Source organism: Pelmatolapia mariae, linkage group LG7 (genome assembly GCF_036321145.2).
Source record: "Pelmatolapia mariae isolate MD_Pm_ZW linkage group LG7, Pm_UMD_F_2, whole genome shotgun sequence".
Classification (NCBI taxonomy): Eukaryota; Metazoa; Chordata; class Actinopteri; order Cichliformes; family Cichlidae; genus Pelmatolapia; species Pelmatolapia mariae.
In genome coordinates, this window is record NC_086233.1 from 43,821,866 (window position 1) to 43,848,118 (window position 26,253).

Sequence of the window (26,253 nt, forward strand, 5' to 3'; positions counted from 1 at the left end):
TAGTCCACCAAATTGAGCTTGGAACAATTTGCAACTGCACTTTGTTACAATGCTCTTTGTAACTTTTAAAAGCAGTCTACAAATAGGCTCTTTTGCTTTCTTGCCTGGAGCTACTGTAGATGAGAAGATAAATACTACTCTCTGGTCTGGGTCATAAATCAATTGGTTAAATATGCCAAATTTGCCAGGAGACAGTTTCCCCAGCTCAGCATAAAGATCGGTCTTTTGCATTGATTAAATAAACAACTTACCGTATGTAAGCGGGCAGTAGAGTTGCTGGTAAGTGGAGTTTTTGATAGACTTTTTCTTTTGGATAGCTATTCCTTTTTTTTTTTAATGTGAAGCCAGACCCACTGTCTTCTAGATGTAACCTAATATTCATTGGACACGTCTTAGCAAAGAAAGTGTTTCAAAGTATAGTTTCAAACATTTTCTTTAAAAGGATTATATTTTAAAAGGATGAGAAGAATATATTGTTTATAGCAGGCACTGTATTATTTATGTTTTTCTCCAACCAGATAATATGATACCAGTTTTCAAAGTTGAGAAAAGGCTATAATCAGGATTTAAATGTCTGTCTGATAGCAGCTCAGGAGCAAGTGAGATGACACCTTGAGAGAAACCAGATGCAGAAAAGAGTCAGTCATCCATTGTTAAGGGAAGTACATAGAAAACAGCGGCTGTGGCTGGGCCGAACAAAGAGCTTTCCCTTTCTGCGTTCTTGTTTAAAATCTTTGCCGTCTGGCTCGAATAATTTAACTTAAGCATCCATTTTCGCTGATACTTTTTGACACATTTACAGATTCAGAACACTTCTCTGCAAAGAGAACAATTAGATCTTTGTCTAGACAAAGGCCAGAAAGCCACAGAGATGAAGGGACCTGCTTCAGAGAGCAGCAATTGGCGAATGGATTCCATATGACTGGCATCCTTTTGGAATAACAACCTTCATCATCATTACTGATCAGGGAAAGTCGGAGAGAAAATCAGTCTGCTTGCTGGAACAATAAACAGTTGCTGGTAATTGGACACTTGGCCAACTCAGCAAGGCTGATGTGTATGGTTGTGTTTATTACTAGCTGCAGACTTTATGTTAGTCTAATTTTAGACCGATGAAAAGTCTGTTGGTCTGGTTGGCTATTGAGCTATGGAGTATAAACGGCAAAGGCATGCTTGCAGTGTTCAGAAAACATGCACTGTGTGAAAATATAAAGAAGACAATGCAGACTTTAATAGGTTACTGCAGACCTAATGGAGACCTGATGGAAAGCTGAAACTGATTAAAACAAAGACATATTGGAACAAAGTGTTTCATGTTACTGGATGTTCATATGACAGATTCTGTGCTTATGTCCCATCTGGACCACATGGCGCATAAAGTTAATTGAAATTATTGTGGCAGGCGTTCCTGTGAATCTGTATGAGTCATAATTTTTTCTCATAGTAGACTCTTCTGTGTTACCGTAGGCTTACATAACCTCAGTGCCCAAACTGATGTCTTCATTGCAGCACTACTACTAATAAGTCCAGTGTGCATTCCCAAGTGACATCTGGGGACTTTCCTACTTGAGCTTCAAATAATATTGAACTTGGCAGAAAAAAACACAGCTTTCCCATGTGGCACCTTCGGGATGGGAAAAATTAAGCCAGTGTACAAAGTCCCCAAAAGAATGCAGTTTGTCTAATGGCCACTTGAGGCTGGCTCCAAAATCTAGTCAGTCGTTGTCGACTCTAAATTTCCTAATTTATGTAGGAATGTTTAAAGCGTAGTACAAAAGCAGATTTGGTCATTAGTGTGTGATAAAAGCACGCCTGCTTAGAGTGAAAGGTGACTGTCGCTGCGAGCTGTCTACTGAGCATCACCTCGTCTAATTCAAGTCATTCACCTGGACTTCTTGACTTTATGTTTTGGAGTATTTTACAATTAGCTAACGAATAACATGACCTGCTGTGTGGTTAATTGCGCTAACAGATGTCTGAAGAAAGCAGCACTAGCTTTTTTCCCCTCTAAGCTGTTTTCATTTATTATTTTATTTATATATTATAATATTTATATATATTTAAAATATGTATTTTATATTTATTTTTATAATAATTGCGGCTTGACTCACAAAATATTCAAAATTAGGCTTGAACCTGAATTCTTATTTGGGATAACTAACTGGACTGGATTCTCTGAGTATAACATTTGAAGAAAAATTAAAAGAAGAAGTACAAATATGTCAAAAAAAGTATCACAATTTTTTTTCCCCCAGCGTTCATTGCAGTAGACTCATTGGAGCTGCACATTAGACTCTTAAAGACACAACATGAGTGAGTCTAGTAAAGTGTGGGAGAGCTTGTGTGCACTCACATATTATTATAGGAATTTAGCAAGCCAGTTTATTTTGGCTGCAGGCGCTCCAAAGGCATCGTCAGTTTTTCCACAATGCTTCAGCAAAGTAGAGCAGAGCAGTGGGTTAGATGTAGGAGCTATAAGATATATGTCTAACTAGCTCCACTCAACTATGCGGTCCATTCAGAATGCACGAGGTTTTTCCACCGGTAACTACTCATGCATTTTTCATATTTTCCTAAAGCTGGGGTGTCTGAACCACATGGAGTGAGACGAGCTAGCTGTGCTGCAGAAGCTCCCAGATTTTCTCTCCTCTCTCCATCTGGTGTAGCTACACAAATCCAAACAGCACCGAGTAGTAGCTGAGAAAAGTTCCAAAGTGACGCATTGTTGTGGTAATCCTCTTGAACAACTGCCCTTTCCTACTAGTGTGAGAAAGATGTTACACTGCCCATTGATGGCTTTTTTTTTCTTGTGAGAATATTTTTGGACCCAGTGTGACAAAAATATATGAATCTTTGTCCAAATGAAATTCAGGTTCCTTGTATGGACGCAAGACACAAAGAAATCTGTTAATCCTTACAATGTTATACTGAAAATCAAATGTTTTGGGCCACTTGGCAACACATGTGTTGCACATAAGCTAACCATTTGGTGCAAGCAGCCATCTGGTAAATAAAAAGTTTGCACTGCTTCTTCCTGCCAATTTGCAGGGCAACAACAAATGTCAGAGTTTTAATGGAACTTCAAAACCCACTTTCCGAGTAGCTACAATAATGATTCTTCTTCCTACACGTGCTCGTTCCTCATGATGCTGGCAGGTTAGACATTTCTGGCAGGTAGTCACAGTTAATGGAAGTGTATCATTGGTGTACACATGCACTGGAAATAACGAACGTCAAAAATGACATGCATAGAGCAGAAGAGCTCATTAACTATGTACTTTGTCTGCTTACCTCTTCTAATGAAAAGTAAGAAAGCTCCTGTCCACTCAAGGAGCGGATATCCCCGTGTTGTGGTGGTTCATCCACAGAAATGTCAATGGTTGATGAGTTGTAGAAGGGGTCCAAGATGTTAATAATGTCTGCATTAATTACTCTGCTGAGGCCCTCCTTCACTGTAAAGTTGAGGGCTTGGACAGGGATTATCCGGGGCACGATGTTCACAAACATGTGCAGGTCCTCCACTGTGTTAAAACCATTACTGACATCCAGTGTGAAGACATCATTCCCCTGAAAGAGATAAATGTAGGAAATAATTTATTGATGTTCAGAGAAAAACCTTGTACCTTAAAACCATCAGAAGCTGTGGTCGCCTTTCGTCTAGTTTTAGTTTCATTGTGAATATGAAAGGGAACGGGATTAAGAAGAAGTAATTGACTAATTACAACTGAATAAGTTCAGTGAAAGAAAGGAAAAAACAAAGCAAAACCTGGGTGGGTGCAGACACGTAGAGAATGTGTCCTTCATCAATATCTTCCTGAGTGAAAGAGTGGATGTAATCGAGGACAGGTGAGGCCTCAGCGCCTGGACTGATTGTCAGCTTGACCACATGACCGTGCTGAGGCGGTTCTTTGATTGTGAAGATCATTTCACTGGGCAAAATGTCAGCTTGCTCCACCTAAAAAGCCAAAGGTATATCCTGTTAATTTAATATTCTAGATTTTTATGTATCCTAAGTGTTTGGTAGCTTGATAAAGATGCAGACTGTACATAACGAGCATTGGAAGAACCCTGTACATTTGTAGCATTGCATGAATAAGAAAAAATGTTTAAATCTTTTGCTGTTTCTAACTCTTTTGAAGTATGGTTTAGATATACTTTGTTCTGGGCAAAATTTAAAGAATATTGCACAACTTCAAGAGTTAGCAAAACCAAGAAATTAGCTACTTGGCTAAAATTCTGGAAAATCTTGGATTGGAAGTGGCAGCACCGAAAAACTGCAGCTAGATTTTGTTGTTCCCCTGTTTGAACATCCACAGTTGCGTACACAAATATACAGTACAGTTGTTCTTCTGTTGCATTAAAACAGTTTAGCTGTATTTTTAGTTCACAATATATAATTAATAGCCCTGCTATAGTGTCTAATATAGACTTAAGCCACATTGTTAGACAGCATTGTGAACAGAAACTTCAATAGACATTTGTGACATTTGGCAACAGTTAGAGCCGTGCTGCAGATTTACGCGCAGGCAGATTTATGGTCATCTCACTTTGAGAAGTTTTAATCTCGAGCCTGCGCGGAGCCTTGGAGTCTTTAGGAGCCATGCTCACATACGGCAATATTTCAAAAGATCATACCGCTTTTCATTTCATTGTACAGACACACACATTGGAAAAACTCCTAGAAATAAAGTCAATATTTTACCTCTTGTAAAGGCCATTCTGTCAAGGCTTTGTTCAATACATATTTCAGTACTGTGTATACTGTGCAGTCAGCACTGTATATTTAATATGCATCTCGTACTGTAAAACCAGTGTATGTTCAGATTTTTTTATTTATTATTTAGACCTTAGTCAAGGTCTTACATATATCTTGCAATGAATGGATCAGCATTTTAAACTGCATTAATTGCTTCCATGATGAACTGCATGCAGGCTCATCTTATAAATTACAGTGGGATTCAGGAAGCTCCTCGGGGGATACTTAGTGCTCTGTTTTCTGCACTTAATAGAGTGCAATTTAGTACATAAACCAAATTAAAAGCAGGGACTGTAAAGTCATATTTAGCCCTGCTTTCATGTGGTTATAATATAGATTAAAAGCAGGGTATGCTTGGTGACTCATGGGAAAGATCTTTTTCACAAAGAGAAAATATGTTTCTAAAGATGATATTTCTGTCATATGAAGATCATATCTACTACATAGTCTTTCTTATTAAATAAAAGCAAATACGTGCTGCACAACTTGAATGTCAGCAAAGCAAACTGTTGACTGTAGCTCTCTTAATACAAAAAAGTATTGTAATTACAGAATTAGTAAACAGTACCTTGAGATGATCATTGCTGATTACGGTGTGCTCTCCTTCGTAAGAAATGATGACGGCATTGACGACCACCTCAGGCTCAGACAAGTAACCTTGCTTAAATATTTTAATCCTGAACGTGCCCTCTTTGGAATGTCCATTTGCCTGCACAGTGAAGCTGAAGGAGTCCTTGGACCTCAGACTCTCATAATTGTGCTCATATGAGACTACACCCTTTTTCAGGTCTTCCTCTGTGAAAACTGATGCCTCAATCCCACTCACAATAATTCTGCCATCCTTGGGTGGGGATGTAATCTGAAACGTAATCTCACTGTCATGTCTGATGTCCATGTTGGATTCTGCACTCAGCAGGGTGGTATTAAGGGTTTTGGTGCTTCCGTGATCGATGACGATGATTGTGTTGTTCACCACTCGCAGGTAGGGTTCACCTGCCTGGATCTCAAGCACCGCAGTGGTCTTGTGGAAGCCATCTGACACCTGGAGTGAAAAGCGCTCCCGATCTGCTCCGTGGTGAATGAATAAGACTTTCTTATCTTTCAGGTCGGCTTGTGTAAAGCGGAAAAGGGGTTGTGATGGCTGTGATGTTGAGACAATATTGCCCGAAAGGATTCCCTCACGAGCGTAGACGATTTGACTGTCATTGAAACCCGAGTCATTGTCCTTGAACTGAATGACATCTGTTGTCAGCAGGCGCTGACCGTTACGGACCACATTGAGGACTTTATCCACTGTCCTCACAGGAGCATGCTCATTTTTGGGATGGATTGATATTCTGAAAACATCGCTCACAGTTCTCTCTGAATTTTCTTCATTTGCCAAAAAATGGAACTCATCACTGCTTGTCTTGGAGCCATCGTGCTTGTAAACGAGCCTTCCAAACTCAATATCTTCATTACTAAAAACTCTTATCGCCCCCTCAAATCTAGCAACTCCAGGTGGGGAATCCCTTATTAGCCGCCCATGCTTTGGCTCTTGAGTCACCCGATACACGAAATTAACAGAACTTGAAGACTCTAGCCAAAGGTAGTTTTTGTTAAGAGCATGCTCTGCGCCCTCCAACACAACCAACTTCTTATTAGTCAAAATGGGGGCATCTGCGCTGGCAATGATATTGATCGGAAAGGTGTACAGAGGAGAGTGCTGATCCTCAGCAAAGACTTTGAACTGGAACTGATCTGTAGTATCCACAGCTCTTCGCACTCGGGCCCTGTAGCTAACGGCATTGTCTAAAATGTCTTTTTGGGTGAACATGTCACCCTCACCCAGCTCTCTGTCTGACAACAGGAGGCTACCCAGTGTCGGGGGTGTAATGAGGATGTATTTAATTGTCCTGGGGTCTGGGGTTTTGTCAGTGAATTCAGCTTGAAGGTCTGTGATTGTTTGCGCTTCACCAGCCTCCATTTCCAGTGGTACCAGCTGAGAAACCTTCACTTGAGCAGGGGCAATCATGACTGCAAAAGTATTGTTCCAGAGGGAGAACCGCCCCAGATGAGCGCTGAATTGGATCTGCTCCAACACAGTATTTTCCTGGTCACTTGAGTCTGTGCTGACATACCTAAGGCGCTTCTGATCTAAATCAGACTGATGAAAAGTTGTGACTTGTTTGTGCACTCCGTCATTTGTCAGAATCTGCAGTTCTCCAAACACTAGAGGTTGTGTGATGTTATACACAATATCGCCATTACGAGGATGAGCGAGAGCAGCCAGCTTGTGATTGTCTATGGATGCATTGCTTCCTTGTGACAAAAGAAGGCCAGAGTTAGTGACCATAGTTAAATCCGGTTGTATCACGGACAACCTAAAAGTAGTGAAAAGGCTTGATGATCCTTCAAAAGGCACGTTTAAGGTCATCGTACCAGTACTACCGCCTCTGTGTACAAAATAAATATTTCCATCTTCCAGGTCCTTACAAGCGAACTCTGAGATGCTTACTCCTGGTTTTTCTCTGTTTTCTAAGTAACCAAAATCCTTGGGAGGCTCTGAAGTAACAGTTATAATTAAGTCATCACAATTCAAGTCGAAATCCAACAACCTCATGATGTTGGTATTCAAACGAGTGCGGCCATTTTCAGCGATGGAGATTTCCTCTATATCAAGTTGTGGTGTATCCTTAACTGGAAGAATTTCAATTGGGAGGACATAATTGTGAGGAGTTTTTAAACATTCTGGAAGGTAGAAATCACTTTGAGCAACCACCTCTAAATAGATTTGATCTGCAAGCCTTTCATTTCCATCATGCATATACTTGATTCTCTTATTGACAATATCAAGAAGAGTAAACTTTTGAATGTGTTGTCTGTTAATGTTCATATCGACTAAGCCATATGAGGGAAGACTCACGAGAGTAAAGGTAATCTGTGACTGTTGCATGTTTGCAGCACTGAGGTCAAATGTAGGGTTTAAGTTGTTGATATCAAGAAAAACCTCTCCACCTTCTGGCACTTGTAATGGGGTGACATCTAGAAGCTTGGTCACATTTCTAAATAACTCTGTTGTGTTTTCTGTTGGGTAGCAGTGCTGTTGTTGATTAAAGTCAACATAAATATGTGGGGTACTGATGGTAGGGGAGGTTGAGGTTAATTCCCCGTCATAATTTGAGTAGTCATAGTCCTCTCCTTCACATTTAACATGAATATCTTTGGTCACCAGAGCATCCTGCAGGTTTCTGTCTTTCTGATTCACTTTAATTTCTCCCAAGCATCCAATGAAGGATTCGTCTGTCAATTCTTCCTGATAGATGCGACTTAATGGCCCATTCTCATGGAAGAATTCCTTCATTTTTGCCTGGATGCCCCCTAAATACAGGCTTCCGACCAAATCCAGTTTTTGTGATGAGTCAAGGGAAAGGGAGGAAGACTGGCTGTCTACATTAAGAACAAAAGAATCCTGACTGATCTCGATCTTAACTCTGTGCCACTGATCGTCATCCAGCCGCACTTGCATATTCTTCAGGGCCTCCATACCACTACCGAGGTCCAGTACACCTTTGAGATAGCCTTTCACAACACCAACAGCAATGAAGTCAGAATCTTGGCCAGGATGGAAAACAAGTAAGGCATCTTCAATGGTGGTTTTCATTAGAAATTCCAAGGCCCTTCGAGAACCACTACCTCCACTCCAGGTGGAGAAGGATATAAAAGAATCAGGGGTGCTGAAACTGGTGGTCTCGCCATCTCCAGCCTCAAACTCATTGCTGCAGGCTTCCTTTGTGTCTTGGCATCGTTTAAATGTTGAAGTGAGAATATCAAATTGATGGGACTGAAATTTGACTTCAGTCATACAGCCACGAAAAGGAGTAATGGCATTGCTAAGGTATGAAGTATGCAGGTCTCCAGTTCCTCCAAGCCAAATGCCCTGGTCAATATTGAGCTGCCCCCCGTCATTGCTCACAGGAACATATGTTGAAAAGACATCATCAATTGTCATGGTAAGCCTGCCTTCTTTCAGTGTCAGCGAGACTTTGTGGTCCAGAAGATTGTTCAGGTATGCTCCATCAGATGAGGACAGCGTGACCTCACCAGCCCCCATGTTCATCCGAGCCTACGTGAAAACAAACATCATTTATTTCATTTGAAAATTTTCATTGCATTGCATCTTTTGTATATTGTGGAACACTCGGTATTTCTGTGTGTGCATTTAATTGGAGCTGCTATTATATGAATTTATCTCTGCACTCTTATCTGGACATGATACTTAACATTAATGACTTACTTCAGTATGGTTTAACTAAAAAAGGTTATAAAAAAAACCCCTACATACTGTGCAAAGGTTTTCAGTCACCCCTCCTTTGTGGTCTTGAGCAATCATTTTGTAGACTTTCTTTTTTGACATCGGCTGCTTTTTTTTCCCGGTCATTTTCAGTCCAATCCTTGTACCTGACCATTTTCAAAATAATGTTTTTTTTTTTTTTAATTATTTGTTTGTTGAGCTACTTAACACTAACCTATGACTAATTAAAGCATTAAAAAAGCATCTAACTTAAGGAATGATTTTTTTGTGGCTACACAAAATACAAAGAATCCAGCAAAGACCCTACACAGGACTTCAGAAATGCATCTAGTCCATCTACTGTTTGCTGAGGCATCATCAGAAATGGTCTTACTGGAATGTTGGGTGTCCTTAAGGAAAAGAAATCAGGAGAAAAGGTTGAGCTATGCCAAATTACACAAGAACTGGTTTGAAAATCAGTGGGAACAGTTCTTATGGAGGGATGAATCCAAATTTGTAAATTTGGGTTTAATTCATCAGCATGTAGAGAGTCATGGCTTGGGATATGCATTTCAGTCAGCGGTGTTCGGGATCTTGTCAAAATTGATGGAATTAGGGAAGAAGAAAAGTACAGTCAGATTTGGCAGTTTACACCATGCAGTGCCAGCTTAAAGCTGTCTGTTTGGCAATGGCTTTGTTTTTCACCATGGCTATGATTCTGCCAATTCACTAAAAGAATACCAGAACAGAAAAACACACAATGTGAAACCGTCAGTCATGTATTGGCCTCCCCAAAGCCCAGACCTCAACGTTCTTTAAGCAGTGTGGGATCATCTTGTCAGAGAACAGAATAAAAAGCAGTTTTTTTCCTTATATACTGTATTTTCATGTACGTTTGTTTCAACACACAGACTTGTTTGTTTCCTGGGTTCAATAAGACACTCCACCAATTTCACATTTTCCAAGAAATATAAAGAAATGAGTCGTTGCCTCAAACGTTTTGTCATAAATGAACTGTGGTCATTATCATTGCTAGATCCTGTCAGTTACAATTGATTGCAGGTTAATTATTTGGCTAATCAAAGACAAATTTACATTTTTTACAATATAGAACATTCAAGCAGTGTATGACAAAACCCAAGCAAATGACTAAGAAGTCATAATTAATAATTAATTAACTCATTTAGAAAATGAATTAATTCCCAGAAGTTTCACTAATCTAAAGATCTAAAGATCAGAATGTTCTTTAAAAAATGTTGAACTACATGATTCTTCAACATCCCTCAAAATAAGGCAATTTCATTTTTGTGGAGCCTCGACTCTATTTGTTCAATGTATCTGATATCACTGAAAAACGTCGACTAGTAATATTTCCTTTTATTACAAATAACCTTTGATTTCTCCTCACTGAAAATGCAGCAATATTGTCCCTTCTGGGGAAAGTCTGTATGTCTCGGTCGCACCGCAACTGATGAGAGTTTTACTGCTTTAATTTATTATTTATTTATTATAGACATAAACAGTTTTCATTTAAGTGAGAGAACTAGAGAGGACAAAATCCCCCAAAAGAATCTAATCAATCCACCTGTTTTCGAGGGACACCTGATGAGATGTAATAGCTTATTGAATTGAAACAGAGTTCACGACTACTTTAAAAGTCACGTAGTTCATAACCCATTACACGTTCTGTTTCTTCTAGTAATTTCACTCGTAATCTCTTTGGGATTTTAATGTGTGAGAAATTAAGCAAATTATCCTGATGAAATGACTATTTTGAGGTCATTTCTGTGTGTAAATCACTTCAGCTGCTTATTATTTCACTATAACAAAACATTCTGAAACAGGACTCTCTGTACTATGCATAGGTGACTTTGACAATAACATATTTAGCACTCTAGCTGAAGTTTCTTGAAGTGTGGAACTACACTTCTGTACAAATACAATAAGTTATGCTGATCTCAAGGTGCTTTTCGTTCTTTCTGAGTCCTTAGACTTGCTTTTCCCATAGAGCTGCAAGTAGAAATGCAGTTGTCTGTTTTAGCCTCTTCTTTTGAACAACTGCTCTGTTTTTGAATTGGTTATCCAATAGGTGCCAACACTGCTTTGTTTAAAAAGAGTTTTAAGGGCTCAGATTATTGCCATGGCTAAATCCGCACCTGTATTTTCCCATTTTGGAGCTCAAGGAACAGGTAGTCCTCGTTTCCAGCAGCCAGGAGTAGCAGCCCGCTTCGTCGACTTGTCTTGAACTTTAGTGACAACTGGAAGGTGGAGACATCTTGGAAGGCGTTTAAATGGCAGAAGCTGTCCCCAAAGTAGGATTCTGTGAAGAGTGAATGTAGGTTATAGCGTCTGAAAGTATAATATATGGATCATGTTATCCTAGACATCAAAGACATTTCTGTTTTTATACCCCGCATACATACACGGACACGTATTTTCTTTCACTTTGCACCATATGTCTTGTTTGTCATTTTGCTAGGAAAAGGCACCAAAACGTTTTGTAGCTAAACATAAAATAGCCTCATTTGCATGATCATTTGCATTGTCTGCACTGTGGAAGCATAACATGGCCTACTACAGTGGCCCACACAAAAAGACACCTGTGCAGGATGACACATTATTAACTCATCCTACAGCTGCTGACTGGCAACTCCCTGAATTCTGATGTGGAAGTTTGGCGAAACCAATTAGAGGAGCATTTTTTTAATACAGTCTCATGTTACAGTGCAACTTTCTCAGGCACTGATTTCTATATTATCAGGTGTCCTCCAGCTGCTCCTGGCTGAAGAGGAGCTCCTGCGGCCTCAAAGGGATTCTCTCACTGAGACATCAGTCATTACCCCTGCGGAGATTTTTCCGGGCACATAGAGTCATGGGGTGCAGGATTTCCCAGGCTTGAGCTGTCTCATTTTCAATGATATGCTAATTCAGCCACCTGCCCTGGACTGTGCTCTCTCGAGCCCTTGACAAAATGTAAACCAGGGAGGAAGTCAATTATTTTCCAGTGCACATGCTCTGAAATTAAACTGGACCACCTCCAACAACCCGTTTCCTCAGCCATGGGTTTTCCATGGCTTTAGCCAAGAGATATAGAATTAGTCGCTCACTTGCCATCACAAGGGTGATAGTCCAAGACACAGAAGCTCACAGTGAAGAAAGCAATGTTCTGATCGGCCAGTGCTAATGCTTTGGAATATTTGGAATAGTCCAGCAGAGAGATAGAGACAGTGTTGTGTCAAAGTTCGTAAATTCCTGGGAGATCATGAGGGACAAAACGTTCCCTCAAAATCAGCAGCAGCGTCGACTAACCTAGCAGGCTTCGTGCGATAGGGCATAAAGGAGAGCAGAAGAAAATATGACAGGCTCGAGAATTCACATTCATAACTATAAATGGAAAAAAGTATTTTCTCAGGGCTGAAACAAATGAGTGTGTGTGTGTGTCTGTAAAGGACAGCCTATGTCTGGGTTACGTCTACATTAATGTCATGCTGCCAACTTCAAAACACTGAAGGCTAACTTTGTCCTTTTGTCTCTCATCCTGTAAGTGAGCCTTTCCACTGCGGATCTGCAACAAACATTGAAAATGTAAACAAAGACAATCATTTTGATGTCAGCAAGAACGAAAGCAAAGCTTTTATCGTCACGCCCACGGTTCTGCGTTTTAACTAAGAGGCATTTAGTTTTGGTTCCAGGGCTGCTCTCTCATGAACAAAGTCAGTGATGAATGGTCTAAGCACAAGGCCAAGCACACAGAGAGACTTTTCGCAGTCACAGAAACGCCACGGATATCACAAGAAGTGGATTTGACATTATCACATGTTAAACTTTGTAATACATACTGTGTGAATAATAACAAAGAAAAGTGAAAGAAATCACAATGACAATGAAACCAGCCCTGACAACTCAACAAGGAAATGTTACAGAACATGGAAATGTCATTTGTACAAGAGAGTTGGACGAAATTGTTGCAGTTACACATCATTCATTTTCAAAATGTCACTTTTTGGAGTCTATTGTCGTTAGCTGTTACTGACTGCGCCAGAGGCTATTATAGTACAGTTCAGAGAGTTTTTGGTAAAGCTAAGGTATTCTAAATGAAATACTAGCGCTAATTGCATAGGACCCTCTAGGCTGAAACTGAAAAATGGGGGAACAGAATCTTTTCTTACAGGCAATTGCATTAACAAAGAAAATCGCAATGAGCTCCATGGTTCTTAAACCCGAGCTTTTGTTGGATTGTTCACTGAGCATGGGGATAAAAAGCTGAAGGAGAGAGCGATGCCAAGACAATTCTGCCTGGGGATTTTCTGGTTCAAATTCAGCTTGCTGCTGTTGCCTTCAGGAAAAAGGAGCACATTTTCTAATGATACACACAAAAGCTTTACTCTCTGCAGTGTACCTGGACCTGGAATTCATTAGTTCTCCATCTAAGCTGTGTAAAGCTCTGTGTAGAATAGGCTTCATGTAGGAAAAGCACATTTTCAACATGCTATCTGTATAAATGTCTCGCTCTGTGGCACTTCTTTTGTCTCTGCACCCTTGGTGAAACCTGTTCAGTGTTAACAGTTCCTAATATGTTTGCAAAGAGATACCTCCAGGATGACAGAAAATGAATTGTGCATCACACAAACCTCCTCTCTTCTCTTTTCCTGCAGTATAAGACTAAGCCACAGTCTCCATCTTCCAGGCACTCAGTGCTGGATGTAGATGGGAACTAGCTGAGGGGATTTTGCTGACAAGGCATCATCATACAGAAAGGAACATCATTGCTCCCAAAGGATGTAAGCTGGAGCTGTGGCTCTTCTGCCACACTTGGTGTCAGTCTGTGTGTTGAAGTTTAACCACCCAAGAGCACAGTCTCTGATAAGCTTCAACTACCACACCTCCCCCTTAACACCACTTTAACACAAACCATTCTGTGTCAAGCAGAATCCTGGTCTCAGGCCAATGCAGATGGCTATAATTTGATGACTGACTGCACTTGTATTTATAATGCTCGGAGGAAACTGAGTCTTCCTCCCTTTTAAGAATCGCTGGATGAATTACCCTTTTGTCTTCCTCTCCCTTTCCTCCTCCTCTTCTCTATCCTCTTTTGGTCCCAGTCTAGTGACACATGTCCGGAAAAGCTATAGGGAAGAGAGACACGCTGACCACAAGTGCCGGAAGGTTGGAGACAGTGAGTTGACTTTGTGACATGTCCGTACTGATCAGTCAGAATCGCTTTAGTCCTATTTTAAGTGAGTGTGAAGATGTGGCAGATACACATGAAGTAAGGATTCAGGGTGCTAAATGACTCATTACAGTCACTCAAGGAAATCTTTAAACTATATGCAGAAAATTGTGAAAACCGATATCCTTGAAGTTTGTATTAACTGCATAAACAGAATAATGCTATTTTATTTATTGTACTTATTCTGTTTGTTTGAAATATTTAGCAGAAGAAAGGACCTTGTGTGTGGTTCTCTTCTCAAATTTTGCCATGGTAACACTGCTTGGAATCCAAACAAACCACCTACTTGCGTAACCCATGGTTAAGCTATGGTTAGATTGACTATAAATAGAGGTTATGTTTGCCATTTCTTTCCTTTGCTGGCTTTTGCCTACTGCAACAGGGCATGATGGCTCAAGGATATGAAGAATAGAGTGTTGTTAACCACCGATAGAGCCTGAGAGCTTATAAGTGCAATATTGTTTTTGCCACATGGCAACTCAGTCATTACCACGAAACAATTATAATCCTTTGCAAGGGTCAATAGCACTTAGCCCTGTGGTAAACATTTGTTTTCTAATTGTGTCTGCAGACAGCTCAATGTACTGTTAGGGTTTGGAAGAGAACAGGAGAAGTTGCACATTACAACTAATCAGCTGAGTGAACAGCCTTGATAATTTATTGTTATTTATCAAACCAAAATGCCAAGTATCAGCTGTGAGTATTTCAAATATCATAGTGGAAGAGGATGGATTGAGTTTCAACACTGCACTAAAGCATTCTTTAAATGGATTTCTTTACTATCCTTTACTACAGTTACAGAGCCTGTGTTTCATATGCCCACCATCCACCCCAGCCACCTCCCTCCAATTCTTTGCTTTGACACATGCTAAATAAAATATGCTGCTGAGCATAATCAAAGCAGCATTATATAATTAACATAATATTCTTAATATACCATAAGTTTGATATAGGGTGTGCTTTAAGTCATAACTATATGTCAGAACCCACTTGGTGGGAGCATCAAACTCCAGCTGTTGGCCCCACCCAGCCAAGAGGTTCAAATCAAGAATCTTCCTGTTGTAAGACAAGAGTGCTAACCACTGGATGGCATTGCCATCCCTCAATAAACATTCAGATTCACTATATTAATACAGCTTTCAAAAAAAAAATATTTCCAACAGAAGAAAAATGTTCTTAAAATGTCTCCAAAAGTTGATTCTGTTCATCTGGACGTAACGTTTTCAGTGGGAGAAACGTTTCGCCACTCATCCAAGTGACTTCTTCAGTCTCAGCTGACTGCAGGTTTCCCCAACCTTATAAACAGTACATTTGCATAATGACTGAAACCAGCCCACTGAAGGAACAAAACGCTACGTCCAGATGAACAGAATCAACTTTTGGAGATTTACTTACCTGGATGATTGAGGATGCATCAAGACATTCTTAAAATGTGCTCAGGAAGTGAGCATTTTGGCAAAAACATTTAGAGACTCTGAATACAGAGCTCTCCATAAGACAATAGTCCTAGCTCCGGTGCTGTTAAACAGCAGAGAGCTGAGCCACAACTCTACATACTTTGACAGTGCTGCTTTATGAGGACCCCTTCCAGACTTTTCAGAAGTCACCAGGGACACACTTTTACAGGCTTTAAGGAGCCATTTCTCAGACCCAGCTATGCTAGCGTGAAAGCAGGCTGCATAATTCTAGCCCCCTCCCTCCCTTTCAAATCCCTATCCACTTCTGCATCCCTCTGAGACACTCCAATCACAGCCAGATTGAAGAGGTACAATACTTAAAAAAAGGCTTGTGGAGGCCACAGCTGGAAGCCTCCTCCCTGGCAATAACCTACAACTTTTCAGGCTGTCTCTCTATAAAACGCACGCATACAAAACAGACAAGGGGTAGCGGCAGCAACGAAAAATTATGACCTTTCTCTGTGAAAAGAGAATGGAAGTGCAATGTAATTTTAGCTTAGGTAAATGGACTTGTGACAAAGCGCGGAGTGCAGGATGTGAAAGACTCATGCTGTCTGGATTTGTGCTCTGCTCTGAAAAGCTTGGTCTCCATGCAGAATGAAAGGAAAAGCACTGCCTTTGGAATGACATAAAAGTGGTAGTGTCTTTAATTAGTGTAACTGAAGACTAATGACCAATAAATAAATAAATAAATAAATAAAAACACATAAAACTGACAGAGATATTTCTATCTGTCTTTTTATGCCCATTTGTTTAGTTTAAGAAGGAAAAAAAGAAGGATAAATCAGGGGTTATAGGGGAGTACCCTACCACTGCGTAACATCCAATCCCATGACTGGAAAGCCAAAGAACAGTCTTGTTGTATACTCCTGAAAGTTGCCACGAACGCCTTTTTACAGCATGTACACTCTCTTGCACAGCTTCCAGGGAAAATATCCCCTCAAAAGTTGGGCTTCATTACCCTTAAATGCTAACTGAACTCTTTCAGGCCACAGCAGACAAAGATATATTATGGTAGTTTAAAAGCACACAATGGGACATTCTCAAATTTTCAAGCTATGCTTTTCCTGAATTTCAATTTGTCAACCACTAAGGTGTTTGATTAATTTGCAGGCTCTTGGCTCCTAAAACTCGGCTAAAAGACTTGTCGTTCCTAATGACTTCAGTTGATGATCTCACTCACTGAACAGCATTGTAAGACAAACATAGCCATGAACAGATGCATTGTAGTGATTTGGGGCTCTGCTGTAGTTTATGACTGACTAATACAAAGCGTGCCACTGTCAGCCCAGCTGAGCTACGGAAACCATGGACCGCCAAGGTCCCGCACAGTGAGTCCTGTTAAAATAATCTCTCCGTGACATCAGAGGAGTGGACCGCCTCATAGGATTTCAACCTGCAATTCCCCTAACAATAAATGACCCTCACTACGCCTGAGCACACACACTTTCTTTTGTCATGTTTTAAAAGAGATATTCTAACGTGTGATTATTTATACATGTAGCTATGCCTTTCTCTGTTTTCCCTCAGCTCCTGAAATTGTTTATGGAGCTGAAGGACATTTAATGAAGTCTCACATGTGAGAAGTGACTGCAACAGTGTGTCAAGGGAGCAGACAGGAAGGAAGAAATTGCATACAAACTATCAAATCTAAGACTTTTTTTTTTACAGTGATATCTTTCGCATCGTTCGGTACAGAAAGTGTACTGTCCTTCTGTGCTTTCACATCTGAAATCTAATTAGAGGCCAACTGAGGATTTTCATTAACCTACAGTGCTTGATTGAAAAGAAGCTTAAAGGTGAAAAAAATAAACTGAGAGCGCAGCATGTAATGGATGGGTAGCTAGAACGGTTGGGCCTTTTTTTTCCCACAGCATTGATGGACCAAAGAGTAATAGCAGCAGGAAATTAGCACGCAGTTAAGTACAGCCTCTTAAGTTTCTAACATTTACAATGTCAACACAAAATGGGAGCGCAAAGACGTTCTGTGTCCTGTTGTTGTGTCGTGATTAGCACGGATAATTAAACTAAATTATTTTAATGTCGGTTATTTTAAGCCCCTGTTTCAAAGTGTGATACCACATCATACCCAGGTTAAAGTCTGGATTTAATTAATAGACATCATAAACCCCTAATTTTCCCATGATAGAATTTTTCCCCCCCCCATATCATTATGATTTATCTGATACAGCCTATATCAGTATGCTGATATGAGTCCACAGCACACATCGAAGTCCATCTCTGGAGGAAACTTTTTCAGTTTTCAGTTACATTTTCCTCACGTTTAGTCAACAAATAGCTTAGCAGGTTTTGAAAAAAGATCACGGTTAATATTAAATGGAACTTTTTAGCAACTTTTCATCAACCTCTTGGGGAACTTCTCTTGGCAGAAGCCCTGAAGTGGGGCTTATGCTCGGTTTTGGACATACACAACTGCAGGCTCCATGGACCAGTAGCCATTCCTGTTATAAGTCCACTGGAAGACCAGCTGAAGGGTGCATGGGTAGTTGGCACATGGTAGTGCAGTCTCTGTGCAGATGAATCCAAAATTAGCCAGTATGTGGTTGTCTGCTTGGAGCCTCCTGCTCATCATCTGGTGATGAAATTTGCATCACTGCACACTTGTGGATGCTGAAACTATGACACACATTCCCATGTGCTGGGTAAAGTTTTTAGTTTATTCATTTTTACTTTTTATTTTTAATCTCTCTTTGGTTATCCTCAGAAACCAAAAAAATCTACTGGAAGTACATGTATCAGCTTATTTCCTGAATGTACTGTGTTTACCTTAATGAGGCACAAGAGGTGTTTAGAAAGTTTTTTTTTTTTTTTTTTTAAATATTTTTTATATACCGCTTTCTTTATTCTTTATCACACTTGCTATATATGTGTCTAAAAACAGTTAAAGCTAAGTTTTAAATCTTAAACACACCTATTTGTTTTTTTTTGTTTTTTTTTGAGAGAAAGCTAATCTGCCTCTAAGTATGGTGGAGCTGGAGCCAGAGGTTAGTTAGCATAGCTTAGCATAAAAGCATGAAGCTGGAAAAAGTCATTAGTTTTGATAACAGTAAATGACATGTATGCCAACATATCTCTACCTCAGTGTTCCATAAACAAATTTTAGTTTGCATATAAATGCTACAAGTTGAAGGGCATATGGCTGATATATGTAGCAGCATAGCAGGCTAAGCTAAACAGCTCCTGCTCTCAGTTCATTTAGCTTACACAGAATTCAAATAGGCTCTTGCCCCCAATTTCTCACTTACATCAACTGAGTAGAGAGCATCTTGGTCAAAGGAGACATTTTGGCATTCTTTTCAGTTTGCAGGCTTTGTTAGATAAGTAGTCACAAGGGGCCTGTGTTTCTGTGTTGCACCTCAACTCTCCGCCTACAGTTAATATTTCACTTAATATCTCCAAACTATGCTCTTGAGGTTTGTGTCTTCTGTTATGCTTTGGGTTTTAATGTTTTCACAATACATATGGCTGGTACGCTGTTGCACACTACTGAGAGTGCCTGAGGCATTTTTGGAACTGCCACAATTTAAGTATGAATGAGAAGAGAAGACTTGACAGCACCACCGTTTGGTCGTGTAATTTCCACAGCCACACTTTTTTGGGGGGTATTGAAAGTACATGTCTGCGTGTTTGCTCTCATCCTAATTCTTTTATCGTTAACAGTCATTTCTGACACTATCAATAGCTCCATTCAGCTTTCGCACTGAGTACCCTCATGACTGCAGTTATGAGTACGATTGCACGCATCAGTCACTCCTCTGCTAATTATCAGCATGACATTGGCTTTTCAGTGGCTTGGAACGTACTTTGCTGAGTAGCAGTTCACTGTCATAAATCATTCCACTTATATGTCAGCACAGGGAATGAGATTTAGCACCTTAAACCAAGAAACCTTGCTCAGCTGGGGTCCAGTGCCTGGGAACACTTGATAGAAATGGCTTTATGTTCCAGACAGATCAGTTAAATTATTTTTATGTCTTTCTCTCATTTGGGTCTCACTGATTCAAAATAGAAAATGACTTGTCAATTTTATGTGGTCCTGGCTGCCACTTCACCCCATGCTATATAGCAGACTAGGTATGTCATTTTACATTGGGAGCCACATACTTTGATCTTAAGTGGGCCGGACCTAGGCTGGGAAAAAGAAGTGCAATTTCAAAAGAATGCCTAGTGTGTATTACAGAAGACGTCTTGGCTTGTTATTGCCCAGGTTGTCCTGTAATTATAAAATATAAAGTTTTTGTTAATTAAAAAAAAGTTCTACAGGAACTTTTCTGTCATTTAATTATTTAATTATAATAGTGTGGTTATAAATAGCCATGGAGGAAGTCTTTATGGAAGGAAGAAATACAGTTGAAAGTGCAAAAATGTACAAACTCCTTCACATTTTCCCAAAGGCATACAATGGGCTGAATTGGAGTCTTTGTGAGGCCAATTCTGGCCCCCGGGCCTTATGGTTGACACCCCTGTAACAGACAATAAAAAATTTGATTTATTTGGTTGCAAGGTGGATAGTATTCAAACTCTGGGTACCTTTTAACTTTATGTCAGTTACCCAAAACGCCACATTTTTCTCTCCTCACAATAGTTAAATGTTGAAAGGAGCCTTTGTCACATCAGTTTCAACCTTCACAGCTACACACTTTTTCCATGACCAAATCTAAAGGTGAGGCTTATCTGTAAATGAGGCCTCTAGTCTCCAAAGAGGGGGAACTTGTGATACAGAGGTTGCAGTGTAGGGGCCTCTCAAAACCCATATCCGGCTTTAAACCAGGTCTGCAGAGTCAGTGTGTGTTTGAGATCAGAGTGTCACATTAGCTCCATAATGAGAACCAGCTGAAGGCACACACCACCAGACTGACCCTTTCCAGCTCAGACTGCCCCCACCTTCATTTCCCTACCACCCTCGCAGCCGTACCCCAGATAAATGCTTTATCCAGATGCTTTCTCTCAAACCCTTCCATCAACTGGCGTTACTCTAAACCGTCTTAGTGCACACACCCAAAAACAGAAGCACACGGTGCAAACATAAACACCCATACTCACCCTTGCACCTATTAGTGGCTATGAGCAAACGCACACACGCTTTCCCTCCCTTCGCCACGGCTTAAGGATCTCACAAGCTAACAGCCATTCCTCCTGTGCCCGCTGGCTGAGTCAGCCCTCCGTCTCCCGCCATTGAGATAAATGTTTTCCACCAGGCTACCGTTGAAGAGGCCCACCCTGCTCCACCCAGCTCCTTTTCTCCAACTCTCTTTCGGGAAAATGTTACTAGCACTCCCTACCCCCCAACCCCAAACCTCTCTTTAGCATCCCTCTGTGCAGATCTCACTCTTCCTCAACCCCACAGCCTTCAGTCCAAAGTAAACAGCATTTAACATGGAAAGCCCGGGAACGCTGCGCAACAACTTAAACAGCAGTCTAATGTTCCAGCTCCAACAAATACATCTATTTCATTTTTCCACAGTTCTGCAGGGTTCGGTTTTATTATTGAAGCACTGGCTTGAAGATGGATAATACTGGTTCTTAGTGGAAAATTTTAGTAGCAGGCATAATAGACGAGGAAGAACGCACAGGGGATTTGGACGTTATACTCAACTACATGCTACAGTACTGCTCAACTGGTAAATTTGATTTGTAGAAAAAAAAAGAATACATTTTAGGATTAGGATTATTATTTATTATTATTATTATTTAATCCTAAGATTTATTGTCTCCTTACAGGATTATTTCAAGCAAATACAAATATGGCTGAAACCAAAACATTCAAAATAGACCAGTGTGAAAAATACATTTATTTAACCCTTTATTAGGGCTCCAGTAATGCTGAGCATAATTAGATACACACACCTAGAGGGTCTCTTTCTCTCTCTCTCTCTCTCTCTCTCTCTCTCACACACACACACACACACACACACACACACACACACACACACACACACACACACACACACACACACTTGCCCAAATCTGTCCTTGCGCACAAACCAGCAACCTTCTGATCACCTTCTTTTTCTCAGTGAGAGCACTGACATCTGTCCAGTCACAGCACGCCTGCCTACGCAAAACAGGGAAGGCTACGCATTAAAGGCAAACACTGGTTTTGCTGGATCTTAACATTCATGCCACATCAGTGGTAATGGTTTAAACATGTGGTGACAAAACTGACCCGGGGGAGGGGAAACAGAACCCGTGAGCTTGCCAAGTCAATCAATGACGGCGGCTACTCCGCGCACCGCAGTTAGCCTGAGGGGACGTCGTGGCAACATGCATCCTCTTACACAAGCCACTGTTTACTGTACATAACTCACACCCTTTGGCAGTTGTGTCGTGCGTGGATGTAGCAACAGTACAAGACCAACACTATAATCTGTGATGGCTGACACAACCCTTCATATTGCCCTTCTCTCATAGAGCCATCTGCCTTTCAAAGCAAAATCTTTAAGACCACTTTTAGTTGGTCTGCCAGCCATTTTTCTTCACCTCCAAATATTGTTATTCACATATAGGCTTGCAACATTTGACACTACAGTAAAGGATAAAATCAGGGTGGCCGCTGTGTCTTACCCATAATCCAAATCTGTTATTTGAGCAACAAACCACTACCATCTAGTGTGTAACCAAGATGCTATTCTTAAAAAGTTTTTATATTTAGACAATATAGAGGGCTGTCACAGAAACCAAAGAGTCTAAGAGAGAAAGACAAGTAGGCCAGTCAAACAATGTTGAGAGATCATGTTCAGGCAGGTGAAACAACCTAAGTTTGAAACAGAAAGACTGGCTTAAGAAAGACAAAAAGATACTAATGTTTAATGGAGTTTTGATGCCAAGCTCCAAGATATTTTGCAGTTGCAAACAAAGTGACAAATTGAAAAACCCATGCTGCTTTTTTTTGTTATCAGTTTAATCTGTTTGGTTTCTTGTGTGAAAGGACTAACTTGTGACAAGGGTCATGAGTCAGAATTGACGCCACAGTGCCACGAGTTTGTAAGCAGCATAGCTCACCGCACCTCAGGGATGCCTTGCAGACAGAAAGCAGAAAAAAAACTTTAGAAAGACAAACGCTTTCAGAGGAAGAATATGATGAAAAAGAAACTGAGTGAATGTTGTATCTGGAAAACAAAATAAAAAGTCTTCAGAAATCCAAAGAGTGAGCACAGAAAGAGCTACATCAGAGAGCTTTTTCTGTTTGCTGTTTCTTCAAGTTGGCATGGAACTTCAGCAGATTGACAGAGGTTCTTATTACCTACAATTTGCATTTAGATGATAACAAGAGCAGGGAGTTTGAATTGGGTGTTGTTCCAACAACTACTTCTCAGCTCCAACAGATGTAATTACAAGTAATGCACTTCATTGCATTTGTCTGATTACAATGCTATTTCTTCATTTTATCTGAGGGAAGTTGCTCATAATCATCCTTTGTGTATCACCCCCCACCTCCCAACTGTGCACGGCTGATTGAGCTAAATGCTTTTCACTCTGTTAGAAACTACCATATGCAGATGACTGAGGAGAAATCAAACTTCCTCCCATACTGTACCACCTACCTCTTGCATGACAGCAGATCACAGCAGTTACTGTTGGAGGTTGACTGCTTTTTAACTTCAGAACTGATCTATGGTAGTGTGTGTCCTGAAAGTGAAACTATTTTACAGCAGTCAAAGATATGTCTGAATTGCCAGAACCCAGGATACAAAGTCTTACAGACTGTGACAGCTGAATGTAACCACAGGTAAGCTCAGAAGTGATCTTAAAAGAGACAAAAAAGCCTTTGTTGGTGCATGAGAAGTGAACATTTGAACCTTTTTTTATGGAATCATCCTGTGAAAACACTTATTAGAAAACTATTAAACATTAAGATGGCATTTATAAAGCATTACTCCTCCCTAGTATGTAATTAATAGAATGGATATAAAGTGTTACTTAATAAGCTTATAGACAAACAAATTATTTAGGCTATGTCAATGTTTCATCATATCTTTAATAACTAAAGTGTGGGATGACACTTTGTTGGAAGTGTGTCTTGGTGAATTTAGCCCAGTTGAGCTGTGTTGAGCTAACCAGCTAATTAGCCTTGCAGCCCTGTTGTCCATTGTTGTGTTAGCACGGCGGCATCTATTTTCCCAATTTTGATAGGTGAAGTTGACTTTACATTATTGTCTTTAAACCTTTAGTTAATGTAGCATATTTCTGCCTTAATAAATTGAATTTTAAATATGAATTGCAACTTTGTTTATTTGATGATTAAATAAAAGATCAAAAAATCATGACTGCTGCACTAAACATAAGTACTGTGTCAATGTGTGGATTTACTAATCTATTAGAGTGGTATTTTGAGAGTTGATTTTATATTCCTTATGGCCATTTAATATAGGTAACTATTTATTTCATGCAGTAGTAAAACTGGGGTTTTGATATTCCATGCAAATACCATTTGCTTTGGGATTTTCCTTGACAAAGGAAATAGAAAGCCATACCTGAACTTGATCGATTTCTTACCCCGAGGAGCTGCTCTGATTTTTCATTATGCTGGAGAAGGAGACCATCCATTACTTTGTTACGCTTGAATTCACCTGTTTGAACACGACTGGACAACTTCACTTCTTCGTTTGATTTAGGAGCACTTTGGAACTGAACCATACAGGACACTGACTTGCCTGGCCAAAGCTAACTGTCTACATATCAGAGGAAACTTGATGAATAAACTAATGATATTCCAAACTCTTTACAGCACTTTGCATTAATCAGAACTATTAATCTCTGACTCTCCTCCACAGTGTATATGTGCCCCGTCTTCCTCCCCTCATCCCCAACCGGTCGTGGCAGATGGTTGTCCCTCCCTGAGCCTGGGTCTGCTGGAGGTTTCTTCTTCTTCTAACAGGGAATTTTTTCTTCCCACTGTGGCCAAGTGCTTGCTCACTCATCTGAGTGGGGAGTTTAATCCCATATTATTGTAGGGTCTTTAAGTTACAATGTAAAATACTGTGTATATAAAACAACAGTTGTTGTCATTTGGCACTGTACAAATAAAACTAAGCTGAATTCAGTTGAGATCCAAGAGATGGTTTCCCACACAGTTTATTACACCTACACTTGTGAAGGTCTGTGAAATATTCCCCATTGGTTTGGGATATTCTTATTCATGTTTACTTTAAATGAAGATGCTTCAATATATTTAAGTCACGTTACCCAGGAGCTCCTCAGTGCCTCTCTCTTTTAAACACTCCTACGAAACTCTCATTGTACATACAATTTACTATTGCAGCATATTTGTATGTTCTGCATCACTTTGTACCTTGCCTGGTTCCTTTTTCAATTAGGAAGATAGCTGAGACTTGGCTGAAATTATTCAGATTTGTGTATAAAAAGAATTAAAAAGAGGCAGTTCATGGTAATAAAATATATAGTTGATGAAAATTTTAAAAATCATATATTTAGTTTAATGAGGCACTCTTTTTTAGAGGTAAGAGTTCAATAAATAAAAGGATTTCATGTTTGTTTATTGTGCAGGGGAAGAGAGTTTGGTTGATATGAAAAGGTAAAGTTCATTCGTCTTTAAAGGTATAAAACTGGGCATACACTGTGCAATTTTTTCAGTCGCGTTATTCAGCTCCTGCTCAAACTGTACGATTGAATCGCAGGGGTGAGAAGTTCTTAGGTCACGATGCAGGGTCTCACACTATACGGCCCGATGCTCTGATGTGACCTGAGTGCTCACATTGTGTCCCCAACATGAAGCTTATAACAAAAAATCTGTCTCTCGCTCTCCCTCCCTGTCTTTCACTCACACAGACACACACACCACCACCATCAACTTTGCTAAATTGCTAATGAAAAACATTGACCAGGCAGCTGCGACTGAGCAGCAATGTCCATCCAACTCTTTTCACGGTTGTTGTGGTCGTGACAATTTTGTGAGGCCGCATCGAAAAGGCTCAGATGAGCTTGCCAAAGTTCTCCAAGTTGTACCTCCATAGCTTTTGTCCAGATCACACACTGCACTGCCGTGCTGCTCCGTCTTTCTACTTTCATTTCTGTTTGCGTGTGCGCAGTGTGAGAGGCTGCGTTGACACCCTCACGACGGCCGACAAGATTTCAAACAGGTTTGATTTTCTTAGGACCAAACGATTGATGATCGGGAGCCGGTTGTGAGGTGTTAATCGCTTCTCGTTACCTCATGTATACTACATGATACACGACACAAGATTAAGGCGAAACTCGGCCCGATCCCCAAAACGGTCGCACGACTGAAAAATCGGCTCAAAATGGGCCAATAATCGCACGGTGTATGCCCAGCTTAAGGAAAAGGTTTTGAACATTAAGAAACCTGGGGTTTTATTTTGAAAATCTTTATTGCTATCCAGTGCATTAATTTTCACATTGGTTTCTTTTATTTTAAATTATTTCATAAGAGAGCATAACTGTCTAACATTTCATTTGATTTATTTTTCTTTCCTCAAACAAATACCTGTTGAGGGACAATTTTTGTGGTCCTTATAAATGTACTATTAATGTACAT

At 40.2% G+C, this 26,253-nt stretch overlaps 1 protein-coding gene across 1 annotated transcript in view; it reads right to left on the minus strand.

Annotated features, from left to right (window-relative positions):
• The window catches only part of cspg4 (chondroitin sulfate proteoglycan 4), a 71,687-nt gene that overhangs the window by 17,343 nt on the left and 28,091 nt on the right, over window positions 1-26,253 (minus strand). The window contains exons 2-5 of the mRNA XM_063480986.1: window positions 11,186-11,349; window positions 5,325-8,861; window positions 3,767-3,955; window positions 3,292-3,567 (exon numbers count right to left, since the gene is read on the minus strand). Coding sequence (XP_063337056.1) covers window positions 3,292-3,567; window positions 3,767-3,955; window positions 5,325-8,861; window positions 11,186-11,349 — 4,166 coding nt within the window. The remainder of the gene's footprint in view (window positions 1-3,291; window positions 3,568-3,766; window positions 3,956-5,324; window positions 8,862-11,185; window positions 11,350-26,253) is intronic.